General features: G+C 40.7%; 1 protein-coding gene across 1 annotated transcript; it reads left to right on the top strand.

Annotated features, from left to right (window-relative positions):
- The first annotated feature begins 13527 nt into the window (after nt 1–13527).
- On the top strand, nt 13528–18082 carry C1H1orf162 (chromosome 1 C1orf162 homolog). The gene is made up of 6 exons (XM_015148206.3): nt 13528–13571; nt 15570–15617; nt 16369–16438; nt 16904–16998; nt 17295–17344; nt 17553–18082. The coding sequence occupies exons 2-6, from the start codon at nt 15581–15583 to the stop codon at nt 17691–17693; spliced, it is 393 nt and encodes a 130-aa protein (XP_015003692.1). The 5' UTR covers nt 13528–13571; nt 15570–15580; the 3' UTR covers nt 17694–18082.
- The last annotated feature ends 978 nt before the right edge of the window (nt 18083–19060 follow it).

Raw genomic sequence — 19060 nt, 5'->3', positions numbered from 1 at the left:
GGTAAAAATTAAAGATGTTGTTGAACTACTGTCTTGTTTATGAGACCATTCAGTGATGAACTATTTCTGACTGATAGGTTATGAGATGTGTAAAGCTATTCTAGTACTCTTAAAATAACTAAATGGAATATTATATATATTAATTCATATAGTTGACATTACTATTTTAGTAGTATGCCTGTAGAAAATATTATGGACTCAGTGTGTCATAAAGTCACTCTTCAGAACCCAGTAGGCCAGGTGCAGTGGCTCACACCTGTAATCCCTGCACTTTGGGAGGTCGAGACAGGTGGATCACTTGAGGTCAGGAGTTTGAAACCAGCCTGGCCAACACAGTGAAACCCTATCTCTACTAAAAATACAAAAGATTAGCCAGGCATGGTGGCAGGCGCCTGTAATCCCAGCTACTCAGGAGGCTGAGGCAGAAGAATTGTTTGAACCCAGGAGGCAAAGGTTGTAGTCAGCCGAGATCACACCACTGCACTCCAGCCTGGACAACAGAGCGAGACTCCATCTAGAAAAAAAAAAAAAAAAAAAATCCAGCAGACACCTAACAGGAACATAGAAAATAACAAGTGTTGGCAAGGATATGGAGAAGTTGGAACGCTTGTGCACTGTTTGTAGAAATATGAAATGGTACGTGTAGCCACTATGGAAAAGTGTGGTGATTCCTCATAAAATTAAAATGGAAATACCATGACCCAGCAATCCCACATCTACATATATACTCAAAAAAATTAAAAGCAGGGTCTTGAAGAGATACTTGTACACCATGGTGATAGCAGCGTTATTCACAATAGCTAAAACATGGAAGCCGCCCAAGTGTCCATCAGTAGATGAATGGATAAGCAAGATGTGGTATATCCATGCAATGGAGTATTACTCCACTTCAAGGAAGAAAATTCTGACACTGGCTGCAGCATGAATGAACCTTGAGGACATCACGCAGTTTTACAAGATGAGTTATGGTGCTGGATAGTGGTGATGGTGGCACATTAAGGATGTATTTAGCCGGGCGCGGTGGCTCAAGCCTGTAATCCCAGCACTTTGGGAGGCCGAGGCGGGTGGATCACGAGGTCAGGAGATCGAGACTATCCTGGCTAACATGGTGAAACCCCGTCTCTACTAAAAATACAAAAAACTATCCGGGCGTGGTGGCGGGCGCCTGTAGTCCCAGCTACTTGGGAGGCTGAGGCGGGAGAATGGCGTGAACCCGGGAGGCGGAGCTTGCAGTGAGCCGAGATCACGCCACTGCACTCCAGCCTGGGAGACACAGCGAGACTCCGTCTCAAAAAAAAAAAAAAAAAAAAGGATGTATTTAATACTGTTCTTAAACGGTACACTTAAAAATGATTAAGATGGTAAATTTTAAGTGTATTTTACAATTTCTTTTTTAATTGAAGAAAAATCCAGTAGATAAATTAGAAAATTCTTCCCTTCATAGGTTTATCTGCATTCGATTCTCCCATACTTGTACAAGATTTATTTGTATTCAAATGGACAAATTACATAATAGGAAATATTTGAAAATATTTATCACGGGTAATTGGTATTTTCATTGACTTCCTAAGATTTTATGTAATAATCATTTGAGCCAATATTGATAGCTAATGTACTAATCTAATATTGAAATCAGATTGATATCTTTGTTACTTAAAGATAATTTGATTGGATCAACAGGTATTTCAAACTGATTAAACAAAAAATTATAAAACACCTAGTTTGTGCTAAGCAACATAATGCAGTGATCATACAGAGATAAAAGTCCTCACCTCGGAGTTAAATATCTACTAGGAAGATAGTAAGAATATGTGATGATACAAACTTGAGCACAGAGCGCTCTGAGAGTGTGGCAAGCATCATTTTAGGTAGTCTCACCAGCCTCATGTTTCCCTCATATACATCATCCAGGTCAAGGTTCAGTCAGAGAAGCAGAATATATATTTATATATAAGGAATTTGACTACCCTGTTGTGGGAGCTAAACAATCTGTAAAGCTGTTAGTGTTCTTTCTGATGCTGGAGCTTGAAGTCCACACGACAGTCGGTTAAGGGAAGATGGATGTAAAATGGGAGGCAGTGAGAACAAGTGGAAATAACAAGCACAGACAAACCCACGTCAGTTTGTATCATCTCTGGCCTTGATAATGTGGTTGTTCTGTATAACCCCATATCCAACACAAACACGTGGTGTAGAGAAACCTGGTTAGAGAAACGAGTGATCCAGGGAAAGGATGGGAAGTTGTTCAGCTAGCTATAAAACAGCTGCTGCTTCACATTTCACCCTCCAAATTTTGCTCAAGACTTGTGGCTTACAGAACATTGAAGGAAGATAATTCTGGAAAATGTAGTTCTGCCTGACCAAGCTGACATTACAAACCACCACACTAACTATCCTATCAATAATTGTTAACCTGAATGAATAACGCTTAAAAATTTCAGCCTCAGGAGATCAAGTAAAACATGGAGAGAGAGGAAAGGTGACAGGTCGGAAAACAAATGGTGTCTGAGCTGTCATTTGGAAGTTAGCCGAGAGGGTGTCTCAAGGATTAGATAGAGTCCAGGAAGATGGAACAGCATTTGTGATTGTAAAGATGTAGCAGAGTGTGACATTTTAAAAACTCTCAAGTTTGAGTGAAATACAATCACAAATGCTGTTCCATCTTCCTGGACTCTATCTAATCCTTGAGACACCCTCTCGGCTAACTTCCAAATGACAGCTCAGACACCATTTGTTTTCCGACCTGTCACCTTTCCTCTCTCTCCATGTTTTACTTGATCTCCTGAGGCTGAAATTTTTGGCCGGGCGCGGTGGCTCAAGCCTGTAATCCCAGCACTTTGGGAGGCCGAGGCGGGCGGATCACAAGGTCAGGAGATCGAGACCACAGTGAAACCCCGTCTCTACTAAAAATACAAAAAAAAAATTAGCCGGGCGCGGTGGCGGGCGCCTGTAGTCCCAGCTACTCAGGAGGCTGAGGCAGGAGAATGGCGGGAACCCGGGAGGCGGAGCTTGCAGTGAGCCGAGATTGCGCCACTGCACTCCAGCCTGGGCGACAGAGCGAGACTCCGTCTCAAAAAAAAAAAAAAAAAAATATTTAATTTATATTAATGGGTTTTGGGGGTTTTTATGTTTTCATTTTTGTTTTTGTTTTGAGACAGTCTGGCCCTGTCACCCAGGCCAGAGTGTGCAGTGGTGCAATCTCAGCTCACTGCAGTCTCCGCCTCCTGGGCTCAAGTGATCCTCCCACCTTAGCCTCCTGAGTAGCTGGGACTACAGGCATGCACTACCACGCCCATCTAATTTTTGTCGCATTTTTGGTAGAGACAGGGTCTCACCATGTTGCGCAGGCTTGTCTCAAACTCCTAGGCCCAAGCAGTCTGCCGGCTTCGGCCTCCCAAAGTGCGGGAATTACAGGCATGAGCCACAGCACCTGACCTATATTAGTGTTCTTAAATGCTGTGCTTAGAAGTTGGATTTTATTATGACAGAGGGCAGCCCCCCAAAAGTTTCAGGCAATAGGAATGATAACTAGATTTTTGTTTCAGAAAAATCACTAGCAACAGAGGATGGTTTGGAGAGGCAAGACTAGTTAGGCTGTTGAATCATTCTGGCTAACTGATATTGAAGGCCTTAACCAAAGGCCTTGGCAGTACAGATGGAAAGAATTGATGAGAAATATTAAAGGTAACATTTGTAGGACCTGACTGTAGAGACTACGGAAGAAAGAAAGAATCAGGTTGACTCAGGATTCTTGCTTGAGACAGTAGAAAAGGGAGGCACTATTCACTGATTTGTATTACAGGGGAAACTGTGCTTCAGGAAAGGAAAGAATAGGGCTAAGTATACAGCCATGAAAGCACATCAATGTTTGAGGCATGGCAGATAAAAAAGAATTCTGCAAAAGTGGAAATGGCAGTCATTGGACGAAAACCAGGGGGGAGTAATGTCATAAAATTGAGAGAGTGGAAGTTTTCATCTATAGAAGAGTCAATAGTAACCAACTTTTTAGGGAGAAAGATTAAGAGAAGGACTGAAAGTGCCAATTAGAGCTAAGAGCTTAGAGGTCTTTGATGCCCTTACAGTAGTTTGGCTGAATGGTAGGGACAGAAAAAGATTACATGGGGTTAAAAGGATTGAATGGCAATGAAGAAATTGACGTAAATGGAATAATTTCCAGAACATGTCTCACCCCAGTAACTAGAGGGAACCAAAGATTGGCTCAGGGGAATGTTGTTTTAAGACAAGAGGCTTGAATGAAGAAAAAGTCAATGGAAGAAGAGGATGAAAAGAAAATGGTGAAGGAAGATAAACATAGTAAAATCCCTAAGTGGAAGAATAATATTCAGATGACAGGAATTAACAGAAGGTAAACATCTTCCATTGAAACTAGAAAGGTAGGCTGGGCGCGGTGGCTCACGCCTGTAATCCCAGCACTTTGGGAGGCCGAGGCGGGCGGATCACAAGGTCAGGAGATCGAGACCACAGTGAAACCCCGTCTCTACTAAAAATACAAAAAATTAGCCGGGCACGGTTGTGGGCGCCTGTAGTCCCAGCTACTCGGGAGGCTGAGGCAGGAGAATGGCGTGAACCCGGGAGGCGGAGCTTGCAGTGAGCCGAGATCGCGCCACTGCACTCCAGCCTGGGCGACAGAGCGAGACTCCGTCTCAAAAAAAAAAAAAAAGAAACTAGAAAGGTAAAGATGGGCCTTGAAAGAATGACGTTTTTCAGTGGAGGAACAGGAAGCTCATTCAACAACCATTTATTTAAAAAAATACCATGTATCATGCTTACTGCTAGAAATCAAGGTAAGACAATATGTCATCTCCACAGACCTTACAGTCTAGCAATCTAGACATTGAATAGTATAAGGGTTACAATTGTTAAAACTGTAGGGTGATGGGGCATATGTGAGTAAACTTAATCTAGCGTAGGAGATTATGAAAGGCCTTCTGGAGCAAGTAATATTTAAATTGGCATCTGTAGAAAAGAGAGATCATCAAACAGAGGGAATATTAATACCTTGTGCAAAGCCCCTGAAATAGAAAAGAACATGGCACCTTGAAAAACAACCCTAGAAATGAATGACTGGAGCACAGAGAGGGAAAGGGAGGGTGCAGGAGATAATGCTGGAGAAGTAGATCATCCAGATTATGCACGTTTATGGCCTTTTTGACCATATTAGAGAATTCTATGTTTTTTTAAAAGAATGGAAAGGCAGTTCTTTTTTTAAGAGACTTTATGCAAGGTCAGTATAGATAATGTATTAAAAGAGTTACCAGCAAACTTTTCTTCTTTAGGGCCAGATTGTAATAGTTCAGACTCTGAGGGCCACATACAGTCTGTGCTACATAATCATCTTTATGTTTTGTTGTGTTTTCTTTTTACAATGGTTTGACCCCTGTAAGACTGTAGAAAACAGTAAGAGTAGGTGGTGGGAGCATCTAGGAAGCTATCAAAGTAGTCTAAGGAGTCTAGAACATAGCTACTCTCATTCATTTACATATTGTCTGTGGCTTCTTCGCTACCATGTTGGCAGAGCTGAGTACTAGCAACAGAGACCACATGCTCCACAAAGCCCAAAATATTTACTATTTGCCCTTCACAGAGAAAGTTTACCTACCCCTGGCTTCCAATGTGTTCAATTTTTAATGTGTAGGTGTTCTTGAAAAAAGTCTGTACTCTCCAGATAACATATGCAGGGTTTTATATATGTTTATTAGATTAATCTTACTGACTGTATTACACAAATTTATATATTTACAACATTTTGTCTGCTTAATCTACCAAATACCGAGAAATGTAAACTAAATTTTCTAATTTGGCAGTGGATCTGTTAAGTTCGTTTTTTTTGTTTGTTTTGGGGCTTTTTTAATAGTTCTGTCGATTTTACTTTATAAATTTGTAGTTTAGGTAACTAGATGCAAATAAGCTTAGAATTGTTATCTCTTCTCACTGAGTTAAGCTTTTATCAGTATGTAATGATGATCTCTTTTTTTAACTAATAGTGTCTACATTAAGCCATATTTTGCCTGATATGAATATACCAGCTATCTTGTTAACATTTTTCCTGGTGTAACTTTTCATCCTTCTTCTTTCAACTTTTATGGCTCTTTAAGTCCTAGATACATCTTTTCAAATAGCATATAGCAGATTTTTTATTCAATCTGGTAGTCTTTGACTTTTAACTAAAAAGTATAGTTCATTTTCATTTATTGTAATTAGCAATTACTGTTCTATTCTGATTCATTCCCACTAATATATTTTATATTTTCTGTTTTGTGGCCTATTCTGGTTTTTGCTATTCATTGTTTTGGATTGACTAATTCCAATTGTTTTTTCTCTAACAGTTTGAGTTACTCTATTTCTATTATAATGATCACTCTAGAAATTTTAATATTTTAATCTCTCTTTTATGTTTTATCTTGTTGTCTCTCTGTGTTATATTTCTAGTCCACTATTTTTTTCTTCAAATGTTTTAAACTTGTTATTTGTCCCCAGTATTGAATTTCTGTCTTAGTCCATTTGTGCTTCTATGACAGAATACCTGAGACTGGATAATTTATAAAGAAAATACAATTAATTTTTCACAATTCTGGGGGCTGGAAAGTCCAAGATCAAGGTGGCAGCCAGATTGGTGTCTGGTGAGGACTGCTCTCTGCTTCTGAGATGCTACCTTGCTTCTATACCTTCTGGTGGGAAGGCATACTGTGTCCTCACATTGCAGTAGGGACAGAAGGGCAAGAGAGGGCTCTTTTCAACCTTGAGCCCTTTTGTAAGGATGCTAAATCCATGCAGAGGGCATGGTCCTCATGACTTAATCATCTACCAAAAGGCTTCCCCCCTCAATACCATCATAATGCTGATTAAGTTTCAACATGAATTTTGAAGGGGACACATCCAAACACAGCAATTTCTAATTTCAATGATAGGTTTAACATCTTCACATTCTACTTATTTGTTTTCAAATTTGCCTGATTATTTTAGTACTTTTTTGTTCCTTCATTACACTTTCAATATCCACTTTATTTACTTAAAAATATTGAGCATACTTGTATTTTAGATCTGATCATTCTTATACCTACAGCCTTTGCAGGTCTCTGTCTCTAACCTTTGTGGTTTGTTATTTCTTTTGTCTCTTTCATGATGGCTTGATTACTTTTCGTGTTTTTGTGATTTGTCTTGTTGTTAGCTCATATTTATTGGAAATGTGTCTGTGGAAGTCTTTGACACCTGGTCGAAGAGGCATTCTTCTACAGATAACTTGCATTTTCTTCTCCCAGGGTCCAACTTAAACAACCAATTTAAACTTGGAATTTTGAGGTCCACAGAGAGTACAAAGTCTGGCCTAAAACCTCCTAAAGTTAGGTTTGTGGTTAGGAATGTCCAAGAAAAAGGTATTTTGTTTTGTTTTTCTTTTTGTCCCCTTCTATCCAGAGCGAAGCTTGTGATAAACATGTGTGACAGGCAGAATTCTACAATGCCCCATGATCTCTGCTCCCTTGTGTTACCCCAAGTATAATCCTCCCTCCCCTGAATGTGGGTTGAATCTGTGACTTGCATCCAATCAATAGAACATGGCGAAGGTGACAGGCTGTCACTCCCATTATGACATTATGTTATATACAACTTTGTCTTAACAGGCTGGAGAGACTCTTCCGTGGCATTCAAACTGCCATCTTGTGAACTGCCTGTGGAGAGAACCACAAAGCAGGGAACTGTAAACAGCCTCTAGGACCTGCAAACAGACTCCAGCTGACAACCAGTAAGAAGCCAGGGCCCTCCGTCATATAAGTCACAAGGAAATGAGTTCAACCAACAACCAGACGGAATTTGGAAGTATATCTTCTCCTAGTGAAGCCTCTGATAAGAACACAACCCCAGCCAATACCTGGATTACAGCCTGGTGAGACCCTGAAGCAGAGAACCTTGATAAAACATGTCCAGGCTTTTAACCCATAGAAACTATAAGATAGCTGGGCGCGGTGGCTCACGCCTGTAATCCTAGCACTTTGGGAGGCTGAGGCGGATGGATCACGAGGTCAGGAGATTGAGACCATCCTGGCTAACATGGTGAAACCCCGTCTGTACTCAAACTACAAAAAATTAGCCGGGCGTGGTGGCAGGCGCCTGTAGTCCCAGCTACTTGGGAGGCTGAGGCAGGAGAATGGCGTGAACCCGGGAGGCGGGGTTGCAGTGAGCCGAGATCGCGCCGCTGCACTCCAGCCTGGGCGACAGAGCAAGACTCCATCTCAAAAAAAAAAAAAAAAAAAAAAAAGATAAAGATAAAGAAAGAAACTAAAAGATAAATGTGTATTGTTTTAAGCCTCTAAATGTGTGATAATATGTTAGGCAGCAATAGAAAACTAATGCAGCAAAGAGCTCTACCATCTCCATCTTTGGCGTGGATTTTTTTTTTTCCTGGTCACCCACCAGGGGTCCCTTTTCAGAGAGTATAATCCAAATCGCCACCTTTGTGCAGGTTCTAGACTTGGTTTCCTAACCTTGCATAGATGGCCTTTAAACCCAACCTTCAGATCACCAAAAACTGGTAGCCAAACCCAGAGCAAACACCCATTTCAGGTCTCAATCAACTTTCTTATTTCTTTGAGGATTTCCCACATCTACTTTAGCCATGCGCTTTTAAATTATGGTGTTTAAAATATTTTATCCAACAAGTGTTATGTTTTTTAACAAGAGGATTTCTTTACATACCTAATCTGCTATATGCCTGGGAATTTCCATTCCTGATCAGCCCCATTGAAGGTAAATTTCCTACTACTACCACACCCCAAGCTACTTAAGCAAAAGAGATTATGATCTCTTAATTGCCAAATCCAGTCAACTCTTTCCAGTCCTCATGTTACTTCGCCTCTCTTTCAGCTGCATTTGGCACAGTTGGCCACAGCTTTTCCTTCCTTTCTTTCCTCCTCTGGCTCCTAATCACATACGTTTATGCCATTTCTGCTGTCACTGTTTCTTCTCAATTTCCTTAACTGACTCTACTTTTTCTGCCTCCCTTTTAAATCTTGGTGCTCCTCAGAGTTCTATCCTAGGAATTTTATTCTCATTCTATAATACATATTGTATGTGGATTACCTTATCCATTCCCATGGCTTCTACTATCATATACATGCTGGTGACTTCCTAGTCTATATCTCAAATTATATTTGGAAAAATAGATTAGGTTAAGTGAGATGAGATAATAGCTGGGATCATAGGTGTGTGACATTGCACGTGTCAGATGCAATGATCCCAGCTATTAGGGAGGCTGAAGTGAGAGGATAGCTTGAGCTTGGGAGTTCAAGACCAGCTTGGGCAACATAGTAAGACCTGCCTTAAAAAAAAAAAAGAAAGAAAGAAAGAAAAGGTCGACCCAAAATCTCAGTAGATTAATATGGAAAAGTTTACTTTTTGCTCATATAGAATCTATTGAAGGTCCAAGTGACTCCCCAAAGAAACTGTCCTCCATATGCTGACTCAAGGATCCAGGGTTAGAACTCTCACCTTCACCTTCCCATCATAAAATCTCCATTGTTGTGGGAGAGGGTCAGAGGAGGTCTTGCATCAGCAATTAAATGTTTTGACTAAATGGGACGTGCATCACTTCATTCACTGCCCATTGGCCAGAACTTGTCGCATGACAAGGGAGGTTCCACACAAGAAAGAGAGGAGAACTGGTTGTTGGTGAGAACTAGTACTGTCTACCACACAATTCTAGATCTCTTTTGTGAGCCCCAGATCTGTGCATCCAACTGCTCTCTCAACATCTTTACCTGAATGTTCCACTGGCACCCCAAATCCAATGTGTCCAAAATTAAACTCATTATTTTTTCTCAATCCTATAACCCCTTCTTTTATATTCTCAAAGTTAGTTGATGGATACAACGCAGGAAACGTAGTTATTACCACCTCCCCTCTCTCTCTTACTTTCCTCTCACACCTAATAAATGACTAGACTCATCACCTATCTACTCTACCTCTTCCCCATGGCCATTGCCTCTATTCAGATCATCCTAATTTCTCACTTGGAACTCTACAACACCAAAGGATTCTTCACCCACTGTTTGGCACCTCACTGGTCCCCTCTACACTCTGTTGCCTTAACCCAAATGTGCTTGTGTTACTCCTCTTCAGCAGTCGTTCCATTGCCTATAAGGGTAAAGTATGTTTAGGGCCTGCCATTACCTGGTTTTATCTATCCTCTCCAGCCTTTCCCCTTCCATCCCCCACCCTTATCCTATCCTCATTCCCCATAGCACCACCTATGCTGAGATACTTGCATTTCCCCAAACTCAAGCATTGTGCCAAAGCATGCTCTTGTTTACCCTGTCCCTCTACCTGGAATACACTTCCTTCCTCAGTCTGCCTAGAAAATTATTCATCTTTCAAGGTGCAACTCAAACATTATCTCCTCTATGAGGCTTTTCTTGACACCTATCCTCCCTCCTTATCGTGTAGCCTGACCCCTTTGTTCATTGCATCTCACTCTATCCTGTACAGATGTCTCACATCTACAATATTTCATTATGCTTATTTTTGTGACTGGCCAGTCTGGAGCATGCTTTTGTAGATGAATGAACATATCTCTCTCTCTACAAGAGACAGATCCCGCAAGTCAAGAACTATGTCTTACTCATTATTGAACCTCCAGAGCTCGGCAGGGTGTTTGGGTAGGTGCTAAGTAAATGTCTGATTAATTAGTTAATCCTCCCTCTAAGTCTTGAACTACAGCTGTTTCCTTCTCTGGCTCCTCTTCCTCCTTCTTGCCCTTTGGTGGTATCTTTGATCATTATCTGATCTTTTATCCCCCATTGTTTTTGCTGCCACTTTCCTAAATATCTCTCAAATCCATATATATCTCTTCATCTCTCTACTGCTACCATCCTAGTCCACGTTACTATTACCCTCCTCAACTGGATCACTGCAGTAATCTCTCAACCGGTCTATTTGTATCTATTCTGGCTAACTTCCAATCTGTTTGTTCCAGTTTTAGTGATTGTTCCATAATGCAAGCCTGATCGTGTCACCCTTGTTTAAATATGTTTAGTACAGATAAACCCACTTCTCTTAAAGACAAAAGTTGTGAGGGACTGGCCCCTTCCTGCCTATTTAACCTCATCCTCATCATGCTCCACCCCCTGCCCACACCCCAGTGCCACTTCACATACTTCCTCTTTCAGTTTTTGTCAAACTAGTCTTTTTTTTTTTTTTTTTTTCCCCCTTCAACTTCCTACCCTCCTTCTGGCACAGGGTTTTTAAATGTTCTATTCCCTCCAAACTTTCCCTTCCTCTTGGTCTAGTGGAACTCCAACTCACATTTCTGATTTCAGTTTAAATGTTGGGTCGTTTTATTTTTTGGCTCTAGGAAGGCTTCCCTGGTCCTCTTCCCCTCTGTTGTAGGCATCCATGGCACAGGGTCCTGATCCTTCACAGCACACTTAACAATCACAATTTGCCATTTCTTTGTGTGGTAAGGGCCTCCTTTACTAGTGTGAAAGTTCCATGAAGGCAGGCCCTCATGCTCGTCATAATATCCTCAAAGCTTAGAATGGGACATAGCACATAGTAAATGTTCAATAAATGTTTTGGAGTAAGTGAAAGAAGAAATGAATTATCTCAGCAACTGGGGTTCGAAAACTTGAAGTAATCATTGACTCATCCTACTGTTTTATTCCCCATATCCAGGTCCCAAGTTATATGTCCTCCAATTTTATGATCCCTGTGGTTCAGCCCACACCCTCACTACACAATACCCAGAATATCCCCATACCCTCTAGTTTCTTTGTCTCTACCCAAAATTTATCTTATATGATATGGTACAATCTGTCATAAAGGTTATGTTTACCATGTTATATCTCAATCAAAAAGATTTAGTGTTTATTTTAAAAAATATTTTAAATATATCTTGCTTGGATTTAAAGCTCCCCACCATCTGGCTAAAATCCATCTATGTCAACTATTTTTCATCTCCCACCCTCTCCAAATGCCCCTCCCTATTTATTTATTTATTTATTTAAGCACCCTGTTACCCAGGCTGAAGTGCAACGGCATGATCGTGACTCACTGCAGCCTCAAACTCCTGGGCGCAAAGGATCCCCCTGCCTCAGCCTCCCAAAGTGCTGGATTACAGGCGTCAACCACCACACCCAGTCAAAATGTTCCACTCTTGAACTGTGCTAATATCCTAGAAATACATCACTTGAATTTCAGCAACCAACCCTGGGCCTAGGACACCTCTCCCACAGCCCTTTCTTCCTCCATCCATCCAAAGCCTATCTGTGCTCCAGGTTTACCTGCACACATCCTTGCCTGATTTTTCCAGCTCTGCCAGCTGTGAGTTACTCTTCTCTCCACCTGAAAACCTCTTCCTCAGACTCTGTGCCTGGCTAGCTCCTGCTCATCCTCAAGTTCTCTAAGTGGAAATGTCCACTCCTTAGAGAAGCCTTCCCCAGTCCTCCATCTTCTCTAAAGATGTTCTCCCAGTGTATTCTCTCTAGCTAGCACTCTGTTTCTTTCCCTCATGGCCCTAATACAATGTGTCATTGACTTATCATTTCCTTGTTTTTCATTTCTCTTCTCAATTAGGTGGTAGAGTCCATGAGGCAAGGAACTTTTCTGCCTTGCTCTCCAAAAAACCTATAATAACCTGGTCAGTTATTAAACCCATATAACCTGCTCAGGCACGGTGGCTCACATCTGTTATCCCAGCACTTTGGGAGACTGAGGCAGGCAGATCACCTGAGGTCAGGAGTTCAAGACCAGCCTGACCAACATGGTGAAACCCATCTCTACTAAAAATGCAAAATTAGCCGGGCATGGTGGCGCATGCCTGTAATCTTGGGAGGCTGAGGCAGGAGAATTGCTTGAGCCCAGGAGGTGGAGGTTGCAGTGAGCTGAGGTTGCACCACTGCACTCCAGCCTGGGCAACACGCATGAAATTCCATCTCAAAAAGAAAAAAAGAAAAAAAAAAAAAACCTATAACACCAGCTCACTGTATGGCCTACAGCATTTACTTAATTAGTATATTTATTAATATTATTTTACAGAAAAATTTATAAAGAAATGATTCGCCTTCCCTTTGAAGGGATCTCATACTCTTAACACATTTGAAGTCTGCACAGCTAGTACTTAACTCTTAACACTGTTTGCTCTTCGTTTTTCGTTATCAGCCTCATCTCCCTGGTTAGAATAGATGAGATTATAAGGTTTTTGATGGCAATAATAATGTCATAGTGATGCGATCTCCACAGTAAATCTGACACAGTGGTTAAAGTAAATACTTAGTAAATATTTAATTAGCAAGAAACCTGTCTTACCTCCTTACATTCTGGCATTCATGTGTCAGACACAAAGTTACAAAAGAAAGATGAAAAAATCATAATGTTGACCTCAAAGAGGAAGCCTACCCTTGAGTTTAGACAGGATCTTTGCGACATACAATGTGATGCTGGAAGTGGCAGGGGCAGTAATCTTTATTTCGTCATTTCTGAAACATAGGAGAGGTAACGGAAGCAAGTGAAATGCTCAATCTTAGACGATTGCGTCGTATGACCGGACTTTTTCTTGAAAGGTAAATGCATTTACCACATGCTCTTAATCTAGATTAAATAATCACTTACCAAAAGAAAGTGTCGTCTAATTGTTAGTGGCTTCTGTCACTTGTTTTATTTGGTGCGGGAAGGGTTGTATTTGAATGGTTCTATTTAGTTGATGGATTTTACAGCAGTCAGTAAGATTCTCCAATGCTGGATGAAACGTGAAAAAGTATATATAGCACCGCTTCTCTTTTAATTTATGCTTCTGCCAAATGTTTAGGTTGTGCTTAAAGGGAAATGTATTTCCTGCTTTTCTTGGCCTGGATTTGTGAGTAACTATTTCCCTGTGTGTGATGATTTTGTCCATTTATGTGAAAGTTCGGGTGGAGTGGCCTAACGTTTTCACAATGGCTATGGTAACATTTTTGTAAATTCAGAACTGCTGCAGTGAATTTCAGGATTTTACAGAAACCTATGATCCTATCTTCTTCCACCTCTCCAGTGGCGAAGCCTAGTGTAAGCTCATATTCTGTTTAGCACCAACGTATATTTCAATATTTTAAAAATATTATGTCAATATTTAAAGAATATTATGTCAATATATTATGATGGTCTGCGAAGAGCACCATTGATGTACAAGTTAGAAAAGGAGCAAAATGTGTCAGAATAATTACCACTGCCGATTCTGCTGAAGACTGTGAGCTTCCTGTTCTCATGGCTCAGACTCCTCACCATATTTTCCCGTTGGCCCCTTTCTTATCTGACATTGCATGATCTAAAAATGTTTGGTGAATTGTAAGGTACTTGGTAATGTTGCTGTTGCTGCTATTGTAACAGGTACAGGGAGATGAGGTGTCCTCCCAACCCTCCCACAGGTCCAAGGACTTGGAAGTTAACTTATGAGAACTGAACAATACAACAATAAATAATTGATGACATTTGTTTAAAGAAATGACCTTAAATATAGAAGAAATAACAAAGCCAAAACATTTTCCCATGAGTTTGCCTAAATATGAAGTAACATTTTGGCCCCCTAAAAAAAAAAAAATCAGGGAGGCATACAATGTTTTATGCATAAAAATATCTGTTTCATTGTAATTGATTCAAATAAAAATGGAAACAATTCTATCAAGTGGAGAATTTGTTAAGCAAGTTATAGTACATAGCTAGAGCAGAAAGACCCATCACCACTAAAAATGTTATAAAAAGTTTTTAGTAACATAGAAGAATGTGTATGGCAAAATGCTAAATATAAAAGGAAGATATAACCTCTTATAAAAAGAAATATCTCAACTAGCTTTTTAAAAAATGCATGGAAGTCTGACTAAAAGGAAAGACACTAAAAATATTAATGAGTAGTAGGAGTTTGGGTGATTTCACTTTTCTGCCTTTAGATGCTTTATACATTTTGATATAAAGCCTGAACAAGACTATTGGCAGACTTGAGAAGATAATATGTGAGCAGATTAGAAGTGTCTAATGAGGTCTAGAGTAAGGGTCTCCAAGAGCAAGTTTGTCAAAGTTTATGTAGCAATGCCAGGGAGGAGTAAGACTGATACATCAGACCCAGTTGGCAGTCAGTATAAAAATCATCCATTCATCTTCTCTCATACTTACTTCAGTTCAGTGCTTATCAAGCGAAATTATGATTTTCGTTGGCATTCTTATATATTCCCCTGATAGGCAAAATTCGCTGATTGCACCAACATGTACCTTATGTTATTTCAGTTTATACATCAGTCTCCTGTGAGTTGGTTGGTGGGAATCAGTTCTGGAGAAATCAGTCAATTCTTGGTGCCCTGATAAGATCAAATTTCTGAACCTGCAAACCTGAAGGCTGGCTGCTGAGCTGCAGAAACAACACCAGAGTTGTTGACCTCTGATGAGTGGTCTGTGACCACTGATGGCAGTAGAACACCCACAGATTGCCTCTCATTGTTACTACTCTTATATGACAATCACAGTCTCAGAGCTGGCCCTTCAGCTCGCTCTCCTCTCCAAGCTTTCTAAGAGATACCTTGTTTTATTTTCAGGGGATGACAGCATGGGAGGAATTAGCTCCACATCTAAACCCTACACTGGTGAGTTTATGACAGGAATAATTACCTGCCTCACTTCTGAGTTAAAATAACTAGAAATTGTGCTGAAGGGCTGTAATGGAAAGGCACTAGCTAGTGCATTTCTGAAGTTAGAAGAATCCAATTTTACCAGGATACAGAATCTAATGCCAGGAGGGGTAAAAGGGGAAATCACAGAGACCTGCCTGGCCCTTCAAATCTGAGTAGAGTGTCTCTGCTTAATATCAAACTAGGTGGGTCATTCTCCCCTATTTGTGGTGTAGGCATTGAGAAAACCACTGTGGCTGTTTTTGGCTATGCACTGTTAATAGCTGCTCTGCAAAAAGAGCAAACAAAAAAGGGCAACGGTTTCAAGGTCAAATTCCCCAAGGACTTTGGCAAGCATTTGTTGTTTCTCCCTAGCTGGGAGATGCTTTCCTTAGGTCAGAAGGAGCACATCTCTTCAGGAGTTCCTATTAAACTCTTTGAGGAGGGCAACACATGAGATTTTTTTTTTTTTTTTTTAATCAAAGGGACACTAGGCTTGTATTTCATTTATGTAGCTGATTTTTAAGTTCCAGTTCTAATTTTCATTTAAAAGTACTTGGAATCTAAAAAACAACATTCTCACATTTTTGCAAGAGTTGCAGGCCCATCCTTAATTTCCACTGGCTGATTGGGTAGAATGGGGCACGTGGGGACATTTAAGCTGGAAGAATATCATGAAAAGTGACAGATACACTAATATACTAATTCCTTTTATGTTTTCTTGTAGAAAAACACGGCCCTTTCTCCACAGCAGCCCCAACAACTAGCCCTGCACCGTGTCTCTCTAACCACCACAAGTAAATGAGCATTCTCCCGTCTGTTTCATCTTGTACCACATAGGATTTGATGTTATGTTGACATCCTTGGCTTAGGGACTTGGGCAGGGAGACTGGGGAGAAAGGACTAGAAACAGTAAAAGAAAAAATCAGTTTGTGATCTCAGGAGTATGGCTCTTAATTTGGCATCCCCTAAGCTTCAAGAGATCGATGGATCCCCTAAGCTTATAGGTAAAATTTGCTGGGTGGGGAATTATGAACATTGTGTGGGTTGAGGGAGGGGGAGAAGAAGAGGCCACAGCTTTCTCTGAGGCCTCAAATGGATGTGAAACTCAAAAGCAAAAGCTGAAAACCACTGGGTGAAAATTCATTAGTCAGTGTGAAAACAATTTCAGGAGTCCATCCATAGGCAGGAAAGGTTTCACTCTTTAGGAAAGACCTTCAAAATCCCAACAGTTCATCCTCTGCCTTTCTCTGCCAAAACAGCAAAAACCATTTAATCCTTGCCTTTTTTGCTGGGGTTCTACTGACACTGCTGCTGATAGCCTTTATCTTCCTCATCATAAAGAGCTACAGAAAATGTAAGTGGTCTCCAAGGGATAGGACAGCCCTTCTCTGTCTGCCATTGATACTAGAATTAGCTATGAGTGAGTAACGGGAGGAGGTAGGGGAGGGTGCAGTGTGATAAAACCTGCTTAGCCCACCCTGTCTGCAGACTGAAGACTCAAATCCCTTCATTTTTCTTCTGCCCTGCCCCCACCCACCTGCCAACATCCCCTCCCCACCCCACCCTTCACCCAAGATCGGAGGGAGAGGTTTCCCATTTCCCCAGGCCCATTGCTGAGATGGGTCCCTCTTCTTTCTGGCACCATGGCAGGTCACTCCAAGCCCCGGGTCCCGGATCCTCACTCAGATCCTCCGGCCAAGGTAAGATGACCACACTGTTTTGGCGACACTGAAGGGCTACCATCATTGGAATTCCCCTCTATACTCTGAATTATCTACTAGAATGGTGAGATTGATTTCCAGACACTGGGCAAGTGATTCTTTGACCAAAGTGCTCAGGTTGCTTCTAAAGAGCAACCTTTTTGCTCTAAACTGAACTCACTCCTTCCTCCTTTTTCTCCCTCTGCAGCTTTCATCCATCCCAGGAGAATCACTTACCCATGCCAGCATGACTTTCAAACTCTCAGAAGATAAGAGCAATCACTTGGCCGAGAACCGTTCTGCAGACTTTGACCCCATTGTCTATGCTCAAATTAAAGTGACAAACTAACCTGGCTTTTCCAACGAGGCTTGAATCCATTTCCTCTCATCTCGGCCCCATCTTCACATATCACTTTCCCTTTTTTACAAATTTTGGATCACCACCTGTGTGAAACTGCAGTCAGAGTTGTTTAGGTGTGATCTGGCAATGCTATCCAGCAGCTTTGGAGACCAATGGTCAGTCTTTTCCTGGCCAGAGCAAAGATTGAAGGCCCTCCCACTTGAACTGACAGCCTGTGAGCCCCTTGGGGGCATAGACTGCCTTCCTTGGACCCTTCCAAAGTGTGTGGTACGGAGGTCAGTGCACAGAATATTCACCCAGCATCATGAATCAACTTGGGAGGAGTCAACCAAATGAACAGTCTACCAAGAATTTCAAATAAAGTCAAAACCCCCACAGTGCTGCCTCTGTCTTTATTATTTATTTGTCTGTTCCTGCCACCTTCTCCAGAGGTCAAGACTAAAAGTGCAGAGCTCATTCACAGCCAAAAACACCACCAAAAGTGATGGCACTTGGAAACAAGCTCAGATTTGACTGGGGTGCAGGTACCAAACTATGCCACCAACTAGTGGCATTCATTTAGGCAAACTTGTTAAACTTTTCAAGGCTCAAGTCTTTCATCTTGAAAACAGAGATAACACTTACCACTAATGTTTAGTATGAGGATTAAATGAAATATCTTATACATAAGCATTCTACACATGCCAGAGCTCTACACAAACACAAGGTCCCTACTGTATAAAGCACTATGCAAATGGAGATTTCTACCTCCATCCTATAGCATAAGAGATATGCATAACAATATTATATGAGAACCAAAGATAAAGATTAATCTGAACATTAATTCCCCCAAAAACCCAATGAATAATCACATATAAAAATCCCATTAAAAATATCATCAGGTGAATCCCAAAGGTGAACAACAACAAAACATCAATAAGATTATTTTTCAATGGGCAGGCTTACTCTGAATTTCCTACGTAAACCATAAACAAGACAGCAAATCCAGAAAAATGTATAAAAATAAATAATAAAAGTTATATGGGAAGGCTAGCCCTTGCAGCTAACTAAAAGTACCTGTTTTATTAAGCATCACTAATTAAAGCAATATGTTAATGGTACATGAATAAATAAATCAGTTGAATAGAATGTAAAGACCAGAAATACATCAAAATACATAAGGAAATTTAGAGTATGATGAAGATGGCATATAAAATCATTTGGGAGAAATTGGTTTATTCTATAAGTGGTATTAAGATAACTAGACAACCAAGTAAATGAAAATAAAGTAGGATCCATAGTTCACTTCTCATATGAAAATAAATCCCAGACATGTCAAAAAATTTAACTGTAAAAAAATCATAAAAGCACTAGAA

Source organism: Macaca mulatta, chromosome 1, assembly GCF_049350105.2.
Source record: "Macaca mulatta isolate MMU2019108-1 chromosome 1, T2T-MMU8v2.0, whole genome shotgun sequence".
Taxonomy (NCBI): Eukaryota; Metazoa; Chordata; class Mammalia; order Primates; family Cercopithecidae; genus Macaca; species Macaca mulatta.
This window is presented reverse-complemented; position numbering and strand designations above follow the sequence as displayed.

Excerpts from the sequence above, each read along its gene's own strand:
- C1H1orf162 (XM_015148206.3), top strand. The coding sequence starts at position 15,581 with ATGGGAGGAATTAGCTCCACATCTAAACCCTACACTG. Across the intron at positions 15,618-16,368 it reads CACATCTAAACCCTACACTG|AAAAACACGGCCCTTTCTCC; the intron begins GTGAGTTTATGA and ends GTTTTCTTGTAG. Across the intron at positions 16,999-17,294 it reads CATAAAGAGCTACAGAAAAT|GTCACTCCAAGCCCCGGGTC; the intron begins GTAAGTGGTCTC and ends GCACCATGGCAG.